General features: G+C 31.0%; 8 protein-coding genes, 4 non-coding genes and 1 pseudogene across 13 annotated transcripts, besides 4 other annotated features; 5 read left to right on the forward strand and 8 right to left on the reverse strand.

Moving 5' to 3' along the window:
- Nucleotides 1-4,788: part of a mobile genetic element that runs on past the window's edge.
- On the reverse strand, nt 438-881 carry TVAGG3_0435200 (phage tail repeat-like family; the record flags this gene model as incomplete). Its single annotated transcript, XM_051233964.1, has 1 exon — nt 438-881. A coding segment is annotated over one exon (444 nt), but the record flags the coding sequence as incomplete, so codon positions are not given.
- TVAGG3_0435210 (phage tail repeat-like family) lies at nt 1,116-1,958 on the reverse strand (the record flags this gene model as incomplete). The annotated part of the gene is made up of 1 exon (XM_051233965.1): nt 1,116-1,958. A coding segment is annotated over one exon (843 nt), but the record flags the coding sequence as incomplete, so codon positions are not given.
- Nucleotides 2,127-2,975, forward strand: TVAGG3_0435220 (uncharacterized protein; the record flags this gene model as incomplete). The annotated part of the gene is made up of 1 exon (XM_051233966.1): nt 2,127-2,975. One exon carries the CDS (start codon nt 2,127-2,129, stop codon nt 2,973-2,975), a length of 849 nt encoding a protein of 282 aa, XP_051103696.1.
- TVAGG3_0435230 (serine threonine-protein phosphatase family) lies at nt 2,980-3,222 on the reverse strand (the record flags this gene model as incomplete). Its single annotated transcript, XM_051233967.1, has 1 exon — nt 2,980-3,222. The coding sequence occupies one exon, from the start codon at nt 3,220-3,222 to the stop codon at nt 2,980-2,982; it is 243 nt and encodes an 80-aa protein (XP_051103697.1).
- On the reverse strand, nt 3,241-3,516 carry TVAGG3_0435240 (uncharacterized protein; the record flags this gene model as incomplete). Its single annotated transcript, XM_051233968.1, has 1 exon — nt 3,241-3,516. The coding sequence occupies one exon, from the start codon at nt 3,514-3,516 to the stop codon at nt 3,241-3,243; it is 276 nt and encodes a 91-aa protein (XP_051103698.1).
- TVAGG3_0435250 (phage tail repeat-like family) lies at nt 3,743-4,561 on the reverse strand (the record flags this gene model as incomplete). Its single annotated transcript, XM_051233969.1, has 1 exon — nt 3,743-4,561. The coding sequence occupies one exon, from the start codon at nt 4,559-4,561 to the stop codon at nt 3,743-3,745; it is 819 nt and encodes a 272-aa protein (XP_051103699.1).
- Nucleotides 4,789-4,857: 69 nt separating the features above from the next.
- Nucleotides 4,858-5,696: a mobile genetic element.
- Nucleotides 5,697-6,034: 338 nt separating this feature from the next.
- TVAGG3_0435270 (regulation of choline O-acetyltransferase protein) lies at nt 6,035-8,176 on the reverse strand (the record flags this gene model as incomplete). The annotated part of the gene is made up of 1 exon (XM_001294872.1): nt 6,035-8,176. One exon carries the CDS (start codon nt 8,174-8,176, stop codon nt 6,035-6,037), a length of 2,142 nt encoding a protein of 713 aa, XP_001294873.1.
- Nucleotides 8,177-9,027: 851 nt separating this feature from the next.
- TVAGG3_0435280 (FG-GAP repeat family) lies at nt 9,028-9,968 on the forward strand (the record flags this gene model as incomplete). Its single annotated transcript, XM_001278677.1, has 1 exon — nt 9,452-9,844. The coding sequence occupies one exon, from the start codon at nt 9,452-9,454 to the stop codon at nt 9,842-9,844; it is 393 nt and encodes a 130-aa protein (XP_001278678.1).
- An 854-nt stretch (nt 9,969-10,822) lies between these two features.
- Nucleotides 10,823-11,021: a mobile genetic element.
- A 398-nt stretch (nt 11,022-11,419) lies between these two features.
- Nucleotides 11,420-11,501, forward strand: TVAGG3_0435300. The gene has a single exon. It is a non-coding gene; the product is annotated as a tRNA-Ser (tRNA).
- A 539-nt stretch (nt 11,502-12,040) lies between these two features.
- Nucleotides 12,041-12,122, reverse strand: TVAGG3_0435310. The gene has a single exon. It is a non-coding gene; the product is annotated as a tRNA-Ser (tRNA).
- A 2,991-nt stretch (nt 12,123-15,113) lies between these two features.
- TVAGG3_0435320 lies at nt 15,114-15,917 on the forward strand (annotated as a pseudogene). Its single transcript has one exon. A coding segment is annotated over exon 1 (804 nt).
- Nucleotides 15,918-16,896: 979 nt separating this feature from the next.
- Nucleotides 16,897-17,096: a mobile genetic element.
- Nucleotides 17,097-17,493: 397 nt separating this feature from the next.
- On the forward strand, nt 17,494-17,574 carry TVAGG3_0435340. Its single transcript has one exon. It is a non-coding gene; the product is annotated as a tRNA-Ser (tRNA).
- Nucleotides 17,575-18,113: 539 nt separating this feature from the next.
- On the reverse strand, nt 18,114-18,193 carry TVAGG3_0435350. The gene has a single exon. It is a non-coding gene; the product is annotated as a tRNA-Ser (tRNA).
- Nucleotides 18,194-18,873: the final 680 nt, after the last annotated feature.

The raw sequence follows: 18,873 nt of genomic DNA on the forward strand, positions 1-18,873 counted from the left end.
ACAAAAAGGTTTGGGAAACCACTCCCCGAAGAAATGAAAAACAACCCTGACTTAGAGAAAGACTATATATTTAATAATTTAGTCAAAAGAGACAAACAAGAAAGAATGCCGGGCTTCAAACTTAAGAAAGGTGACAAAGTAAAAATAGAAATACCTAAACGCGACCCATATGAAAATACTATTGACTATGACAACAATGGGAACCCGACAGGTACTCACATTCGTGTTCGTAAAAATAGAAGAAAGTATACAAGAGAATATTATGAAGTTTTAGGCAAACATGGCAAAATGTACACACTGCAAGCAGAAGATAAAACGACTATTGTCAGACCTCGTTTCAAACTTGTCAAAGTTCAAGGTGGTATACTTTCAAAGACAGTTCCTAACAAATATAAGACAACTCCTGACGAATATGCTAAAGAAGTTGAAAATGACGACTAAGCAATTCTATACCATGCGTAAACTGTCATGTAAGGTGGCATGTATTCTTTACTTTGTCCCGTTGTTTGTGTATATCCTGAAACGAAATGTGTATGGTTTCCTTCTCCCTGAGTGTCATCCCAGTAACAATTTATAGCAAACTTAACGTCGTCTTTAACATCATATCCTTTACCTTTTGTCATTCCTGACCAATCCCAATATCTATGCTTATGCCAACCTGCTTGAGATGTACTTAAATCTATGTAGTGACTGTGCGCAGGTAAGTTTTCACCTGAAATCGTTTTACTTCCACCTGTTTCCTTTGAAGAGTTTGCACAATACAAAAACCTGTCGACTATTTGTTCCCATGCACCAACACCAAACATTACTTGAGGACCTCTTGCTTCCATAGATGTATAAATAGAACCTACTGGGTTCATTAAATCAAACATATGAGATATTATAGGATTGTCTCTTTTGAACTTAAAATATAGTGCAACTATTTCAGGTTTCTTCTGGTTTAAGTCAGAATATTTTTTATAATATAATCTTATGTTTTCAGGGTAGGTAAGGTCTTGACTATAATATTTGTTTCTGTCATCTTCATAATAGTATACTATTCTCGTTTTTTCTATTGCATTATATCTTTTATATCTATAATAATCTAAATATAATGTTAGCTTTTGTTCATCTACATGTGGTGTTCTGACGTCATCTCCATAGTCATAATAATATGGTGCTGGAGCTGGGTCAGGCAATGCCATATCTGTCATTTCATAAACTCTTAAATATTTCTTTTGTTCGTCTCCATATAAGTTTAAGTAGCAGTTGTTGTCTAATGGAACTTTAACTTGTGTACCATCATTCTTTTTATAGCTTACATACATTTCATTGTTATTTTTCGGAATGAGTTTATACCGTGTACCATTTTCTAAGGACTGTACCAACTGCCATCTAAAATATTTGTTTTCTTCATTGACAGAAAAGTCACCAACAATAGTTTCAATATTTTTTGTTCCTAGCAAACTTTGGTATATTTCATTGACATATGTTTTATCTGCTTTATTTTCAAGGCTAACGTTTAAGTCTGTTATTTCAGAAGATGTATGTGTATGTCCAACGTCACTTTTCCTGTTTAAGGTTTCTTGTAAGTTTGCAATATTTGCAATGGTATGTGTATGTCCAACGTCACTTTTCCTGTTTAAGGTTTCTTGTAAGTTTGTTATTTCAGATATAGAATGTGTATGAGTCTTTTTAGAATATTCGTTTTCAGCTCTTGTCACTTCACTTGACATTTTATTGTCAACATATGTTTTGTCTGCTAGTTCAGGATGAGTATGTTCTTTTGTTGCATAAGCATTGTTAGCTCTTTCTTCTTCTTTTGCTATTGCATCGTCTACATATTCTTTGTCAGCTTTGTTGCCAACATCTGCTTTCAAAAGAAGTTCATTTATAGGTTTCTCGTTTAAAGTTCCTTTTGTTGGATTTATACAGACAGTATGGTTCTTATTGTCTTGAAACAGAAACTCATCTGTCATTGGGTTTAATGTCAGTTTTAAGTTTCCTTCTTTCAATGACTCAGATATCTTAGAATAGTTTGAAAAGTTTGTTGTGTTCTTATTTAGAGCTTGTATAATGAGTTGTCGGTTGTGTTGTATTTCTCTCATAGACGCTGTTTCATTTGACATTTTTATTCTAGATAAAATATGCTTCCAATAGAAAAAGAAAATTCAAGAGTTGCTACAACTAAACCATTAGATGAACTTTTTACTAATGTCGGTCAAAAGTTTGAGACAGAGACCGTAAAGCATGAAGGCTATCGTTTTGACTACCCGTTAAGATGGTTAAGAGACCCATCTGTCACAAAAGCTATTGGCTTTCGTAGAATGAAGTTTGTATCTGTAGAAGATAAAAGTTTTCCATTTATTGTAAGGTTTCATATAGATTATATATCTGAAGGGAAACGAAAAATGTGGGAAGAAATTGAGCTAATACAAGTTGACCTTTCATCTTCTCTACAGACTGCGTTAAAAAATATAGAAGATAAAATAAATTCATGTTATGCAAAATATGCTGATGAATATGCAAATACCGAGAGCACACTTTATGTGAGAATTGTATATGACAAACAAAATTCACAAGTGTCATTTCAAATCTACGAAGACAATCCAAAGAAAGACGAACAAATATATACAGAATTCACTGCAATGTCATGGTATTATTTGCAAAGAATGTTAAATCAGAAAGTCGAACTTCCTTTAGCAAATATTTACAGTCGATATGCAAGAGATGAACCATATTTATTTAAAGATGTTTTCGACCCAGCTGCTATTATTGTTCATGCTTCATTTTCTGGCGCCCAAAACTCTTTCTTATGCTTGGCAAATGACTTTTACGAAAAACCTACAAAGTTATACGAACCACCAAGTGGAAGTATTTCAGACTTTCAAGTATGGTTTACTACAGATGGAAGAAAAAGAATAATTCCATTATACCATGCGTTTTACTTAGAACTTAGTTTCATATACAACTACTATCGAACGGTAAAAATATAATTTTTTAATACGGTTGAGGTGTTGGATTTGGTTGCCAACTAGACTGTGGTGCAGGTTCAGGCTGTTGTATAACAGGAGCTTGCTCTTCTGGTTCAGGGTCTTTAGGTATAATACCAACAAACTGACCTACCCTTTTACCAATATTTTTGACACCGTTCCAAATTCCTCTTCCTACGGTTTTTATTCCATTCCATATACCTCTTCCAACATTTCGAAAGAAGTTTCCAATACTACTGAAGAAACCCATTTTACTATATGTAAAAATCTAATGTCCGCCTAGTCTCTTACGTTTCCTGTTGAGTTCCATAGCATTCTTTAACTGGAGCTCATACATTCTGTTTCTCCTCTGGTAGAAAACATATTCTGGGTCAACTCCTGTGTTCGCGTCATCTGCATAAAGTTGTTTATATCCCACTTCAGGGTTTGTATAAAACTCTTTCCATCTCATATTTGCATACCATGGTGGCAAACCTAACGCAGCGTCATTTGACATGGCAGTTTGCATTTGTACATCTGTTGGCACTTGACCATAGTTTGCCATTGCAGTTTGTATTCTAACTTCATTTGGAATATTCTCTGGGTTTGGTTGTCCAGGTTGCTGTGCATTCGCTAAGTTCTGTGCGTCCATTTAATATTAGATAAAAATATCTCTTACGAGTACATATACTGGACATTTGCAGGCATTGGTTCATCTTCATATTCTCTATATCTTTCTGCCACGTCAAATAAATAAATGACACAATGGAAAAAACCTAAAACAAGTAGTCCTATTTCAAACCACATTTACTTACTAGTAAAATTTCTTTGTTATGACACTTTCTCCAGTTTATAGGACCTCTCTCATATTCTATCTTATCGTATCTAAACTCATAGTCATGTATGTCCTCTAACCATCTCATGACACTTTCCAAACCACTTTTATCGGATGTAAAGTAAAAGCATGGATGGTTATGTAAAACGTCTAAAGTTTCTAAAGAGTCTCTCAAAGTCCAGTCTACTTGGTATTGAAAATCCCATGTGTTATAGAACGGCGGGTCCACTATAAAGAAAACATTTTCCTTGTCTTTATATTTTTCATACAACTCTGTCCAATGACATCTCACAAACTCTATACCCTCAATATATTTTTCTATGTTCTCTTTGAAAACATTTGTATAGTTAAGATATAAAACTTTTGACATAAGTGTTTCAATGTCATGAACTCTTATAGCACCACTATATAATAGTCTAGCAGATATACTATCCCAGTCAATATACTCTGCCTTTTTCAAAACCTCTCTGACAGTATTTTTCTTATCTAATGGTATACGTTCCATCTTACCTATAGGTATCTTTTCTTTTAACGCTTTCAATATATTGTTTGTGTCTGGAATATGTTTGAGACGGTCCATATAGTTGTCGAAGTCATTGCATATAATCTTTGAGTCAGGAAATATTGTATGGCACAAATGAGATATATAGAAACTTCCACCGAACAAGTCTACAAATGTTAGACCATTCGGTAGTTTCTTAAGTTCTCTCAATATAATATCTTTACATCTACTCTTATTTCCAAAGAATGGTAACGGTGGTTTTGTAAAATTCATTTATATATAATAATAAAAATGTTTTTACCCGAAAAGTGACAGAAAAGTGACAAAACATGAAAATATATATAATTTGTGAAAAGCGACACATTATATAATGTTTTCGACCCAGAAGACTAACAATTTTCCGAATAAAAACTTCATTTATACTAAACATCTTCAGGGCTAGAAGGCACGAAGTGCCTGGAAGCCCCACTACCTTTTTTTTTTTTTTTTTTTTTTTTTTTAGTTTAATGAAACAATAAAGGTTAAATAAATAATAAAGATTTTTATTTTATATCAGTATTGAGAAGAAGTAACAGCTGACACTTGGTAGACAACTTCTTTATGTCTAGAAAATTCTATCTTGCCTTTTATTTTTTTCTCGCTGTGAAACGTATTCGGTCATTTTTTTAAAAATTAATTTTTTGTTAGAGATAAGAGCTAAAACTTTGCAGACAACTTCTTTATGTCTAGAAAATTCTCTCTTGCCTTTTATTTTTTTCTCGCTGTGAAACGTATTCGGTCATTTTTTTAAAAATTAATTTTTTGTTAGAGATAAGAGCTAAAACTTTGCAGACAACTCCCCCATGTCTAGCAAATTTAACATTCGTCTCCCATTTTTATATATTTGGTTTAGAATGTTCGAAAATGCGTAATATGGTCATTAATATTAATTGAAAAGAACCTTGAATTAATTCAATCTGATCTCACAAAATATTTTAAATTACAAACTTTGTAGTTTGAATAGATAATTAGTATTAAACTCAAATAACTAGTTTATTTTTGAATAAAAATTATTTGAATTTATTCAATTTTGTGAATTTTCCTTCAAAAATCAAGTTTAAATATCGTATTTGCCATATAATTATAAATACAATGAAACATATTCGAAATTGAAAAGAATGACTTTTTCTGTTCTTTCAATCATTCAATTTGAATTTTGCAATATTGGATTTCTCATTAAATAGCTATTAAAAACAACAAGCAATTTAACTTACATTCAAATTTATTTGTGTTATATTCAATCTTCTCAAAACTTATAATTTTCGGCTATAGCATGATTATATGCTATATAATATAATAAACCTATAATAGTATCATTCTTTCAATTATTTGAAAAGAAAACCGAAAAAATCTATTTTCGGTCTATAACAATTATAATATTTCTTGTATTTTTTATTTATTTATTGTTTTAAAAGTTAGATTATATTTTGGAAAAAGTGATTTTTTTATAAACTTTCATTCAAAAAATTAAATTTGATTTTTGATTTTATGCCAAATATCAAAATTATTGAGTTAATGAAATTAGTAGGTATACTTTTAATATCGATTCGATAAAACTAAAAAAAAAATAATCACATTAGATATTGTAGATCAAGAAAGAAAATAAATTCGAGATATATCTTTTCTAAATTTAATTTTTTCTTTATAAAAAATATTTTAGTACAAGAAATATTTGAGAAATAAAAAGTTTTTTTCTTTAATTCCTTTCTAAACAACATAATTTGCATCAGAATCCTCATGATATGCATTTTCTTTTGCATTTCTAATTGCAAATATAACCAAAACTGCAATAAATGCAATCACAATTAAAGCTGCAACTCCGGCACATGCCGCAATAATTATCAACTTTTTCTTTTTAGCCTTCTTTTCTGCTGCTTTGGAATTTTCATATGAACCTCCAGACCCTGTTGTTGTTGTTTCATTTCCTCCAGTTCCTGAAGGATTTTCAACTCCAGGTCCTGATGGATTATTTCCTGGTTCGGGTCCTGATGGATTATTTCCTGGTTCGGGTCCTGATGGATTATTTCCTGGTTCGGGTCCTGATGGATTATTTCCTGGTTCGGGTCCTGATGGATTATTTCCTGGTTCGGGTCCTGATGGATTATTTCCTGGTTCGGGTCCTGATGGATTATTTCCTGGTTCGGGTCCTGATGGATTATTTCCTGGTTCGGGTCCTGATGGATTATTTCCTGGTTCGGGTCCTGATGGATTATTATCAGGTTCAGGCTGTGTCGGTGTTGGAGAATCACTATTCAATTGCCTTGTATCTGGATTGAATGGGTCAACAACAAACTTCATTTCGTTAAGTTTCACAGACCTGCAGAATCTCTCAGGATCAACACAAGAAACTTGTCTGCGATAACCGCTTACTGACATAGATAATACAGCTGTTGCATTATCTTTTGTGCATGTGACACTTTCAAACTGAGTTGCAGCTAGATCTTTATTGACTTGAATTGTGAACGATTTATATCCGTCGCATGTATATGTACCGCATTTGTGGTAATAATATGACGTTGTTGATGGAAGAATAGCTTGTCCATTAGGACAAACATAATTTGGAAAATAAAATGGAATGAAATCATAAACTTGTGTTGTACCAACTCCAATGCCTTTTGGATCATAAAATTGTTTTTCGCTATAACTTGCTCTAATATGTGCAGGTCCTGAAAACGGTCCGGAGAATTTGAAATCAAAACTTGCATACCAATCTTCTTGTACTGAGAAGTCTCTCATATAATACTTAGGGAAAACATTTTGTGGAGGACCAATTGCAAAGTTTGGAATTGGTTTTCCATCAATTGATTCTGGGTGGCCCCATACTAATGGTTGTCCCATTCTCCAGTTAACTTTGTAGTTACCTGTATCCATAAGAACTGCAAGAACAGCATCAGTCAACCTGGAATATGGTCCAGATTTTGTTTGAATTGTCATGCCAACCATCAAATCTGACATGTAAGATCTTGCTTCTAAATGACTTCCTGCTGTTCCTTGACCGCCATCATTTTCGATTTCTAATCCAGATGGGCAAGTTCTGTCATCTCCTACGAAAACTTCTACTCCAAAGCGCTTCACTGCAAATTTATGAGCGTATGGTGTTACTAAGAACGAAAAGTCTCTTCCATACTTTCTGAAACTGCATACTATTTGTGAATGTGGAGTTATGGAATCATGTGGATGATAGTGTCGGAAATCTGATTGAGAAATACCCAAAGCATGGAAAATTTCGTGAACGCAAGTATAAAAGAATCTTGAATCATTTGAGTTTTCATCTTGTGCTGTATCAGGAACTGCCATTGGATTTAAGAAAACGACACCAAATATTGGTCTGTGATATGTTCTCTCTTCTGCTAATCCAGCAGCTGATGCGAGAGTAGCATCATTATCCTGTCTCGGTCTTGAAAGTACTGCAAGTACTATATCGGCACCGTATGCGCTTTGTTTGCCAAAATTCGTCTCGTATCCATAACGGCTACGAAAGTCCACATAATTAATATTATAATTGAATGGAATTACTGTAAGAAGTCTCTCTAAATATGATTTGACATTATTAAGTGTTCCTTTAATAGCCAAAATTTTTGAATATGACAAAATATGTTCCTGTTTGCAAATATATCTTACGCCTTGGAATACAACTAGTTGTCCAGCTCGTTTACAAGTTCGTTCATCATCTTTTGTATTATCAATATAATTATAATCTACCTTAATTCTGATGTTTTTCCATTCGGTATTTTTAAGGCTGCGATATGATTGAGGTCCTTGAAGTTCTCTTGTTATGTTACCCATTTCAAGATCATGATTGCATGTATGCACATCTAGCTGAGCAACGAGGAGTAGAGACAATATCATTTTATGATTTCAATAGCTATTTAAAAAATTAAATATAAAATGGATCACATTGAAAAATATATATTTTGTAGCATCTCATTTAATAATTGTAATTGATATAAACTATTGCATCTAAAATTTTATAATATTGAATATCCTTAGAATAGGATATTTTATTGCATTCAATTTTGAATGATCATTCAAAGCATATAACAAAATACGTGATTATATTGGCTTATAAAATATTTTTCATTGAAAAACTTTAAAAATATTTTTCATTGAAAAAGAATTTGAAAAGATTTTCATAGGGGAAAACGGTTTGAAAAATTCAATGTTTACAGTATTATATTTTTTTGCGCAAAACGAAGTCGCTCATTCATTTAAGATATAAGCTTAATTAAAAGGCATTATAATCATTTATAAGTCAGCATTTCGGAGTCAATTTAGTTCAACCTGCAAACAATTTAGTAAATATATTACAAATATCACTAGCACAATAAAGAACAGCTAATTATATGAATTAGGGTTAATGTTAGATTTCGTTTTACTAACCTTTACTAAAAAAATTCTTAAAAGTATTTTTTTTTAAAAAAAAGGGGAGATTTGAATATTTAATGATGATAAAGCGATGATAAAAATATCATAAGAAAAATAATATTGTGCTGTGAAAATAACCTCACAGTCGAAAAACTTTCGACTATAGTAAGATCAAGTTTGAGAGAAAAGTTGATCTGTGTGGTATACTCCATCATCTATGAAAATTTAACATCCAACAAATCATTTTGAATATATGAGAACTTCATAGATTTAGGTACTATATCTACAATATACACATATATATATGTTTCTCGTAATTTAATAAAATGTGCTATCACATATGTTCATGACTTAGGAAGAGGCAATGCTGGTGATTTTGATCCATCAAAGCCAGGTTATGAAGTATATTCGTTCGATGGTTTATATAATGAGAAAACAAATGATTTATTGGTTGAAAATTTCACCGATTTCTTATGGCCAGCAAACAATTTGTACTGGGAGGGAACCCTTAGTCCTTCTACCATCAATCGAGGATTAGTTATTAAATTTGATGCTGAAAATAACAAATCTATTCGTTACCTAACTTCAACCACTTTGTTTAATAATAAATATGGGACAGATTTGAAATATGACGATGATGGAGATTATCCTTTATTCCATGGTGATATTTTAGGAGATTGGAGAGAGGAGTTCATAATGGCAGCATCTAATTGGAGTGAAATTGTTATTTTTACTACAAACTTAGATACAAATTTGAAGATGACAACTTTATGGCACGATCCAGGTATGAGAGCTTCAATGACAATCAATGTTTACAAACAAAGTCATATGCCACTTGTTTATCTTGGAAATGAAACAAATCTCAAAGAAAATAGAGATTTCTTGAAAAAATATCATAAATTAAGAGCTGAAAAGCCTGAAATACCAACTTCAGAACCTTCATCTTCGTCACCTTCAACTCCGCCAACAAACCAAACTAATATATCAGAGAGCAATACATCTTCTAGTGGAAAATCAAAGACAACAGTTGCTATTGTTGTTTCATTAGTTATTATTGCTTTAATAGCTGTTGCTGCTTTCTTTGTTGTAAGGTTTATTATCAACAAGCGTAGTAACAACGATAATATAACTGAAACGGCTTTAATTGTGTAAATTATATTACTTTTGTTAGAGCAAGTGGGAGACTATATATTGTACATGTTTATTATGTTTGTTTATGAAAACTTGAAATATTGAAAATAAATTGATACTTTATCACTTCGGAATTGATTGTTTTAACTTATAACGCATTATATATCATTTAAATTGAAAGGCGGTTGAAAGATGTAGAATCACGATTTATTGAGTTAATTTGTATTGTTATTGAATATGGATGACTATGGCAATGTAATTTATTTTCTGGTTTGAAGCTTATTTGTCAAAATATTCATACTAATGTTTAAATACCAAAAATCATATCTCATACCGAAATGGCTCACCAAAAAGGTGAAATTTTTGGCGCCAATAATTTGATTTTTCTGATTCTTTCTATTTAGATATATTTATTTAATATTCATATTCCTTTATATTGCCTCATATTATTTCCCATTTTTAATCATATTATACAAATCTTTAATAATTTTTAATGTTTTGAGCTTCAAAATCTTGTTCTAACTATTTTCATTCAGATATCCTAGAAAAAATTAAAAAGTTTTTTAGAAATAAAAATGTTTGTATGTAAAGTATTGAAAATATTCTAGATGAGAAAACATTCTCCAGAAGAGATTGATATTGATTGGCTTTGTGAAGCCATCACAAAATCAAATAATGGAGTTAAGTTAACTGATATTTGCGCGAAAGCTAAAATAAATCATGAAGGCAGAGTTATATATAATCATACTATCTTAAAGTATTCCTAGAAATTTCCAAAATTAACCGAAATATAACTGTACAGAATTACTATTTTCGAGATAAAATTCATATGGAAATACTAATTCATAACGCTTTATGTTATATAAAATTTAATTTATAAAAATTTCAAAATAAATCAAATTTAACACAATGAATATAACTGCAATCGAGGTTTTTGACGATTGATTCTTACGAGAAGTTTTCCAAACTTTGAGTTAATGTCAAGAGATTACCTCAAAGTTTGGAAGTCTAATAAGGGGAATTGTAGGCTATGAGGTACTGATTATATATCAGTGCCTCATAGCCTGCAATTCCCATTAGAAATCGGAGAAACTTTGTCCGCATAACTTATGATGCGGACAAAGTTTCTCCCATTTCTACTTAGAATGAAAGGGCAAGAGGTATATAGGTACACTATATATCTCTTGCCCTTTCCTTCTTACCTAAAGACTTCCAATCTTATTTTTTTTCCAATTTTTCCCCTAAATTTAAATCTTATATAATATAAATAAAATGCATAATATCAATCACAAAAATTAATGTTTATTTTTTAATTAAAATTGCCGCGCAATTTAAGGTTTTCTGTCACTTTTTTGTTAGCCATTTCGGTACAAAACAAAATACCAAAAATCATTCAAGTAAATATCGGTAAATTTTGGATATTATCTAATTTTTTGTAGCACAATATTAATAATATAGTTATGTCATTCTTAAGATTGTTTTTAAAACCACTTTTTTCTGGGTACCCGGGTGTTGAGGAGGCCAGGTGGCCCTTAACCCCCAACACCAACCACTCTGTAATACATTATAAGTAGACTCACTTGAAATGAAAGTCAAGGCACTATGGCCGAGTGGTTAAGGCGTGGGATTTGAGTCCCCATGGGCTTGTCCCGCATCGGTTCAAATCCGGTTGGTGTCGTTTTTTTGCTTTTTGCACAAATACATTCACGCATAACTGATAAGATCAAAAATATAGAGTAGAAGACTATTTTTGCCAATAGAAATCGAACTAGAGCTCTTATATTCAGAAAGCACATGTTAAATGATATGATTAGTTTCCAATGAAAAGAAAGAATTGAATAAAGAATGTTCTATCTTCAATTTCATCTTCCATTTATTTTGTTTTACAAAATCTACATGTAATGTTGTCTCGTTTCTTTAACAAAATTCTATAAGCAAATCAAATTTTTGAATTGAAAAGTGACAATCAAAACTGTTCATATTAATGTCACGATTGTTTTGAACATTCTTTAATGTAATGAGCCAATGAGATTTTTTGTTGCAATGATTCCGATGATATGAACAATGCTTCTGATCACTTTAATTGTCATGAATGATAAAAGCACATTCGAATAGTTTAAAATACATATATAGAAATTGACCTACAAGTGAGCAGAAATTGATATTTTTTGATCTTATCAGTTATGCGTGAATGTATTTGTGCAAAAAGCAAAAAAACGACACCAACCGGATTTGAACCGATGCGGGACAAGCCCATGGGGACTCAAATCCCACGCCTTAACCACTCGGCCATAGTGCCTTGACATTTTTACCCCTTAAAGAGCCCTTTTAAGTTTAAATATTCACATTTTTCCTTTCAAGATTTTTATAAAATTTTAGAATTCAATGTGAAATGAGTGAACTTTAATATCTATAACTCAAAAACGCCCAAAAGCGCTCTTACTTAGATCACATCCCGAAAAATTAAAAACATAAGCAATAAAACAATATACATTTTATAAAACATGAATGAATTTTATATTTGATTTTCATTCTATCCTAAATTTGTGTCAGCATCGCAATCAAAATGCAAAGAAGATGGTTTGTTGTTATGATCAATAACAATATTTTCAAAATTTTCTATTTCATCACTATCAGATTCTTTTTCTACACCATATAGCTTAAGTAACATTACAATTTCGTATGAATTATCACGTTTTGCAAGCTCAAGAAGACTTGTTCCATCTTGAAAATTATAGTTTACATTAGCACCTTTTTCTATTAATACTGATGCAACGTATTCCATTTTTGCATAAAGTGCATAATAAAGAATTGGAAATCCTTGATTATCTACTGCATTAATATCTGCGCCATTGTTAATTAGAATTAGCGAAACATCTTGCATTTCATTTAGAATAGAAACAACTAAAGGAGTCATTCCTTTCTTATTTTTTCGATTAATATCGATACCATGAGAAATAAGAAATTCTACTGTCTCTTTTGAGTGCAGAACTGATGACTCATGTAGTAATGATTTGCCTGATTTTGATATCACATTAATTTCGGCTCCATGCTTTAAGAATATTTCAGCAGCTCGTAATGAATTGAATAAGATTGCTTTGTAAAAAGGAGTTTTTCCTTCAACATCTTTTGAATCAATTTTTGCTCCATTTTCAATTAGTAAATTCAAGATATCAACGATATCATCTCTGACTGCATAATGCAATGCTGTGAATCCATTGTTATCTTCCAAATCAATTTCACAATTGTGTGAAAGTAATATTTTTTTATCTCTATGTTATTGAAATAAGCAGATCTTTGGAGTGGTGTCCATCCATGTTCATTCTTTTGATTGACATCTGCACCATGAGAAATTAAAATTTCTGCAATTTCTTTTCTATTATAAATTGCTGCATATTGAAGCGGTTGGTCTTCAAATTTGTCATAATTTACATTAACATTAAGAGAAAGTAAAAACTTGCAGAGTTCAATACGATTATTTACAATTGAACTCAAAAATATTGGCTGAAGTTTATCTATATCCTTTTTCACTTCTTCATTGCCTTCAATATATACTTTGAGCAATGGTATTGAATAATTTTGAAAAGGAAAAGAAGCAAGATATAATATGAAGTCGTCAAAGTTATATTTGATAGCCATTAGCATTGCTTCTTGATTTAGAGCTTTTATTGCTGCTTTGGAGCTTATTTTTAAGTCAGATTTCTCTAAAATTTCCGTCAATATCTTATTATTATATGAGTAAATTGCATTTTTCAATGCCTTTCTATTAAGCTTTTTGACTTTAACGCATTCGTTAATAATATCTATGTTCGCTCCGATAAATGAAACCTCCATACAAAATGTTGTAATTTCACTGTTGAAATTATTGAGTAAATGATAGAAAATATTAACTGCTCCGTAGAATGAACAGCATTCAATAGGATATAATGGCTCTGATCTACTAGTAAAATGAAATAATTCTTTTGGCTTTAAATCATTTTGCAATATATATTCGAGAAACATTTTAATGTCATCATACATTATAATATGATGCAGTTCGTCGTTCTTTGGCATCCTAAATTGATAAGGAATTTCAAGATCATCAAATGAAATGTCTCCTTGTAAGTAAATTGCTAGATTTGTATCTAAATTCTCAATTTCTGATTGTGTTAATTTGAAATTAATAAAGCATAATTTTAATAAATTCCAATATTGTTCGGAAGAACGATGATTCATGCACGAAGCCTTAGTAAGGAGTCTTACAATTGTAATACGTTCGATTTTGTATTTGTCAATTAAAATCGATTTGATATCATTAAAAATTTTGCCCAATTGGTCCCCATCTTCAATGGTTAAGTGATACAATTTATTAATAATCTCTTCAAAGTCTTTTGTCTCGCTCTTGATTTGGTTACAAATGGTTTCTAACAATTCCTCATTAGCCATAAATATATAAATTGAAATTGAAAACATTCATTGAATATTTTGAAAAAGAAATTGGATTTTCAGAAATGAATTTCTTAGAGAATCAATGAGTACTCATTGAATAATTCGACAAACATTAAAAATTTCAAAACTCAAGTCTGAGTTTCATCCATTCAATTTCTCATTATTCATATCTCAGAATCCCAACATACAATTGGCGCCAAACTTCACTAATAACTATCTGTATATGTGTTTATATTTCATTCTGAATCTCAAGCCTCTTGCATCATTATTTTTTGTCAATGTTTTCTTACAATGTTGTAAGCAATTACAACATTTGAAAATTGGTCAAACTTTCTTTGTTCTAATAGGAATAGGCAATCCAATGATCCGCTTATTTTAAAAAGCCTCATTTCATCAAACATTAAAGATTTCCATAATTTATATTGGGCCCAAATTCCAAAAGACATAGTATAATTGGTTAAATATTCATCCAAACAAATTATTAATAATATTATTTAACAAACAAATCATAGTATGAAAAAATAACATAAAGAACTGATGTTAAGCTAATTATCGTCAGCAAGATTGTCTTTGTTGATGGCCGCTTTCACCTCTTCAATTTCAGCCAATTGCTTGTTCCTTAACTGGAGGAATACTTTGCATTTTTCGAAGTGCTTTCTCCTTGCTGCTTCAAGCTTCCTTTTGAGTCTACCGATCTGATTAACGTCTTCTGCAAACTCGCTTGACATCGTTGAAGACTCTTCGAACCCATCTCTCTGGGCTCTAAGCTGCTCATGTTTAGTAATTTCGTCTTGTAATTCTTGAGATAGTTTTTGAATTTCGTCTTTTTGCTTTTGAATTGTATCATATATCTGAGAAATGAACTTAAGGAAGAGGCAATGCTGGTGATTTTGATCCATCAAAGCCAGGTTATGAAGTATATTTCGTTCGATGGTTTATATAATGAGAAAAACAAATGATTTATTGGTTGAAAATTTCACCGATTTCTTATGGCCAGCAAACAATTTGTACTGGGAGGGAACCCTTAGTCCTTCTACCATCAATCGAGGATTAGTTATTAAATTTGATGCTGAAAATAACAAATCTATTCGTTACCTAACTTCAACCACTTTGTTAATAATAAATATGGGACAGATTTGAAATATGACGATGATGGAGATTATCCTTTATTCCATGGTGATATTTTAGGAGATTGGAGAGAGGAGTTCATAATGGCAGCATCTAATTGGAGTGAAATTGTTATTTTTACTACAAACTTAGATACAAATTTGAAGATGACAACTTTATGGCACGATCCAGGTATGAGAGCTTCAATGACAATCAATGTTTACAAACAAAGTCATATGCCACTTGTTTATCTTGGAAATGAAACAAATCTCAAAGAAAATAGAGATTTCTTGAAAAAATATCATAAATTAAGAGCTGAAAAGCCTGAAATACCAACTTCAGAACCTTCATCTTCGTCACCTTCAACTCCGCCAACAAACCAAACTAATATATCAGAGAGCAATACATCTTCTAGTGGAAAATCAAAGACAACAGTTGCTATTGTTGTTTCATTAGTTATTATTGCTTTAATAGCTGTTGCTGCTTTTTTGTTGTAAGGTTTATTATCAACAAGCGTAGTAACAACGATAATATAACTGAAACGGCTTTAATTGTGTAAATTATATTACTTTTGTTAGAGCAAGTGGGAGACTATATATTGTACATGTTTATTATGTTTGTTTATGAAAACTTGAAATATTGAAAATAAATTGATACTTTATCACTCCGGAATTGATTGTTTTAACTTATAACGCATTATATATCATTTAAATTGAAAGGCGGTTGAAAGATGTAGAATCACGATTTATTGAGTTAATTTGTATTGTTATTGAATATGGATGACTATGGCAATGTAATTTATTTTCTGGTTTGAAGCTTATTTGTCAAAATATTCATACTAATGTTTAAATACCAAAAAATCATATCTCATACCGAAATGGCTCACCAAAAAGGGGAAATTTTTGGCGCCAATAATTTGATTTTTCTGATTCTTTCTATTTAGATATATTTATTTAATATTCATATTCCTTTATATTGCCTCATATTATTTCCCATTTTTAATCATATTATACAAATCTTTAATAATTTTTAATGTTTTGAGCTTCAAAATCTTGTTCTAACTATTTTCATTCAGATATCCTAGAAAAAATTAAAAAGTTTTTTAGAAATAAAAATGTTTGTATGTAAAGTATTGAAAATATTCTAGATGAGAAAACATTCTCCAGAAGAGATTGATATTGATTGGCTTTGTGAAGCCATCACAAAATCAAATAATGGAGTTAAGTTAACTGATATTTGCGCGAAAGCTAAAATAAATCATGAAGGCAGAGTTATATATAATCATACTATCTTAAAGTATTCCTAGAAATTTCCAAAATTAACCGAAATATAACTGTACAGAATTACTATTTTCGAGATAAAATTCATATGGAAATACTAATTCATAACGCTTTATGTTATATAAAATTTAATTTATAAAAATTTCAAAATAAATCAAATTTAACACAATGAATATAACTGCAATCGAGGTTTTTGACGATTGATTCTTACGAGAAGTTTTCCAAACTTTGAGTTAATGTCAAGAGATTACCTCAAAGTTTGGAAGTCTAATAAGGGGAATTGTAGGCTATGAGGTACTGATTATATATCAGTGCCTCATAGCCTGCAATTCCCATTAGAAATCGGAGAAACTTTGTCCGCATAACTTATGATGCGGACAAAGTTTCTCCCATTTCTACTTAGAATGAAAGGGCAAGAGGTATATAGGTACACATATATATCTCTTGCCCTTTCCTTCTTACCTAAAGACTTCCAATCTTATTTTTTTTCCAATTTTTCCCCTAAATTTAAATCTTATATAATATAAATAAAATGCATAATATCAATCACAAAAATTAATGTTTATTTTTTAATTAAAATTGCCGCGCAATTTAAGGTTTTCTGTCACTTTTTTGTTAGCCATTTCGGTACAAAACAAAATACCAAAAATCATTCAAGTAAATATCGGTAAATTTTGGATATTATCTAATTTTTTGTAGCACAATATTAATAATATAGTTATGTCATTCTTAAGATTGTTTTTAAAACCACTTTTTTCTGGGTACCCGGGTGTTGAGGAGGCCAGGTGGCCTTAACCCCCAACACCAACCACTCTGTAATACATTATAAGTAGACTCACTTGAAATGAAAGTCAAGGCACTATGGCCGAGTGGTTAAGGCGTGGGATTTGAGTCCCCATGGGCTTGTCCGCATCGGTTCAAATCCGGTTGGTGTCGTTTTTTTGCTTTTTGCACAAATACATTCACGCATAACTGATAAGATCAAAAATATAGAGTAGAAGACTATTTTTGCCAATAGAAATCGAACTAGAGCTCTTATATTCAGAAAGCACATGTTAAATGATATGATTAGTTTCCAATGAAAAGAAAGAATTGAATAAAGAATGTTCTATCTTCAATTTCATCTTCCATTTATTTTGTTTTACAAAATCTACATGTAATGTTGTCTCGTTTCTTTAACAAAATTCTATAAGCAAATCAAATTTTTGAATTGAAAAGTGACAATCAAAACTGTTCATATTAATGTCACGATTGTTTTGAACATTCTTTAATGTAATGAGCCAATGAGATTTTTTGTTGCAATGATTCCGATGATATGAACAATGCTTCTGATCACTTTAATTGTCATGAATGATAAAAGCACATTCGAATAGTTTAAAATACATATATAGAAATTGACCTACAAGTGAGCAGAAATTGATATTTTTTGATCTTATCAGTTATGCGTGAATGTATTTGTGCAAAAAGCAAAAAAAGACACCAACCGGATTTGAACCGATGCGGACAAGCCCATGGGGACTCAAATCCCACGCCTTAACCACTCGGCCATAGTGCCTTGACATTTTTACCCCTTAAAGAGCCCTTTTAAGTTTAAATATTCACATTTTTCCTTTCAAGATTTTTATAAATTTTTAGAATTCAATGTGAAATGAGTGAACTTTATATCTATAACTCAAAAACGCCCAAAGCGCTCTTACTTAGATCACATCCCGAAAAATTAAAAACATAAGCAATAAAACAATATACATTTTATAAAACATGAATGAATTTTATATTTGATTTTCATTCTATCCTAAATTTGTGTCAGCATCGCAATCAAAATGCAAAGAAGATGGTTTGTTGTTATGATCAATAACAATATTTTCAAAATTTTCTATTTCATCACTATCAGATTCTTTTTCTACACCATATAGCTTAAGTAACATTACAATTTCGTATGAATTATCACGTTTTGCAAGCTCAAGAAGACTTGTTCCATCTTGAAAATTATAGTTTACATTAGCACCTTTTTCTATTAATACTGATGCAACGTATTCCATTTTTGCATAAAGTTTCAGGCTGTGTCGGTGTTGGAGAATCACTATTCAATTGCCTTGTATCTGGATTGAATGGGTCAACAACAAACTTCATTTCGTTAAGTTTCACAGACCTGCAGAATCTCTCAGGATCAACACAAGAAACTTGTCTGCGATAACCGCTTACTGACATAGATAATACAGCTGTTGCATTATCTTT

Source organism: Trichomonas vaginalis, chromosome V (assembly GCF_026262505.1).
Source record: "Trichomonas vaginalis G3 chromosome V, whole genome shotgun sequence".
NCBI classification, from domain to species: domain Eukaryota; phylum Parabasalia; order Trichomonadida; family Trichomonadidae; genus Trichomonas; species Trichomonas vaginalis.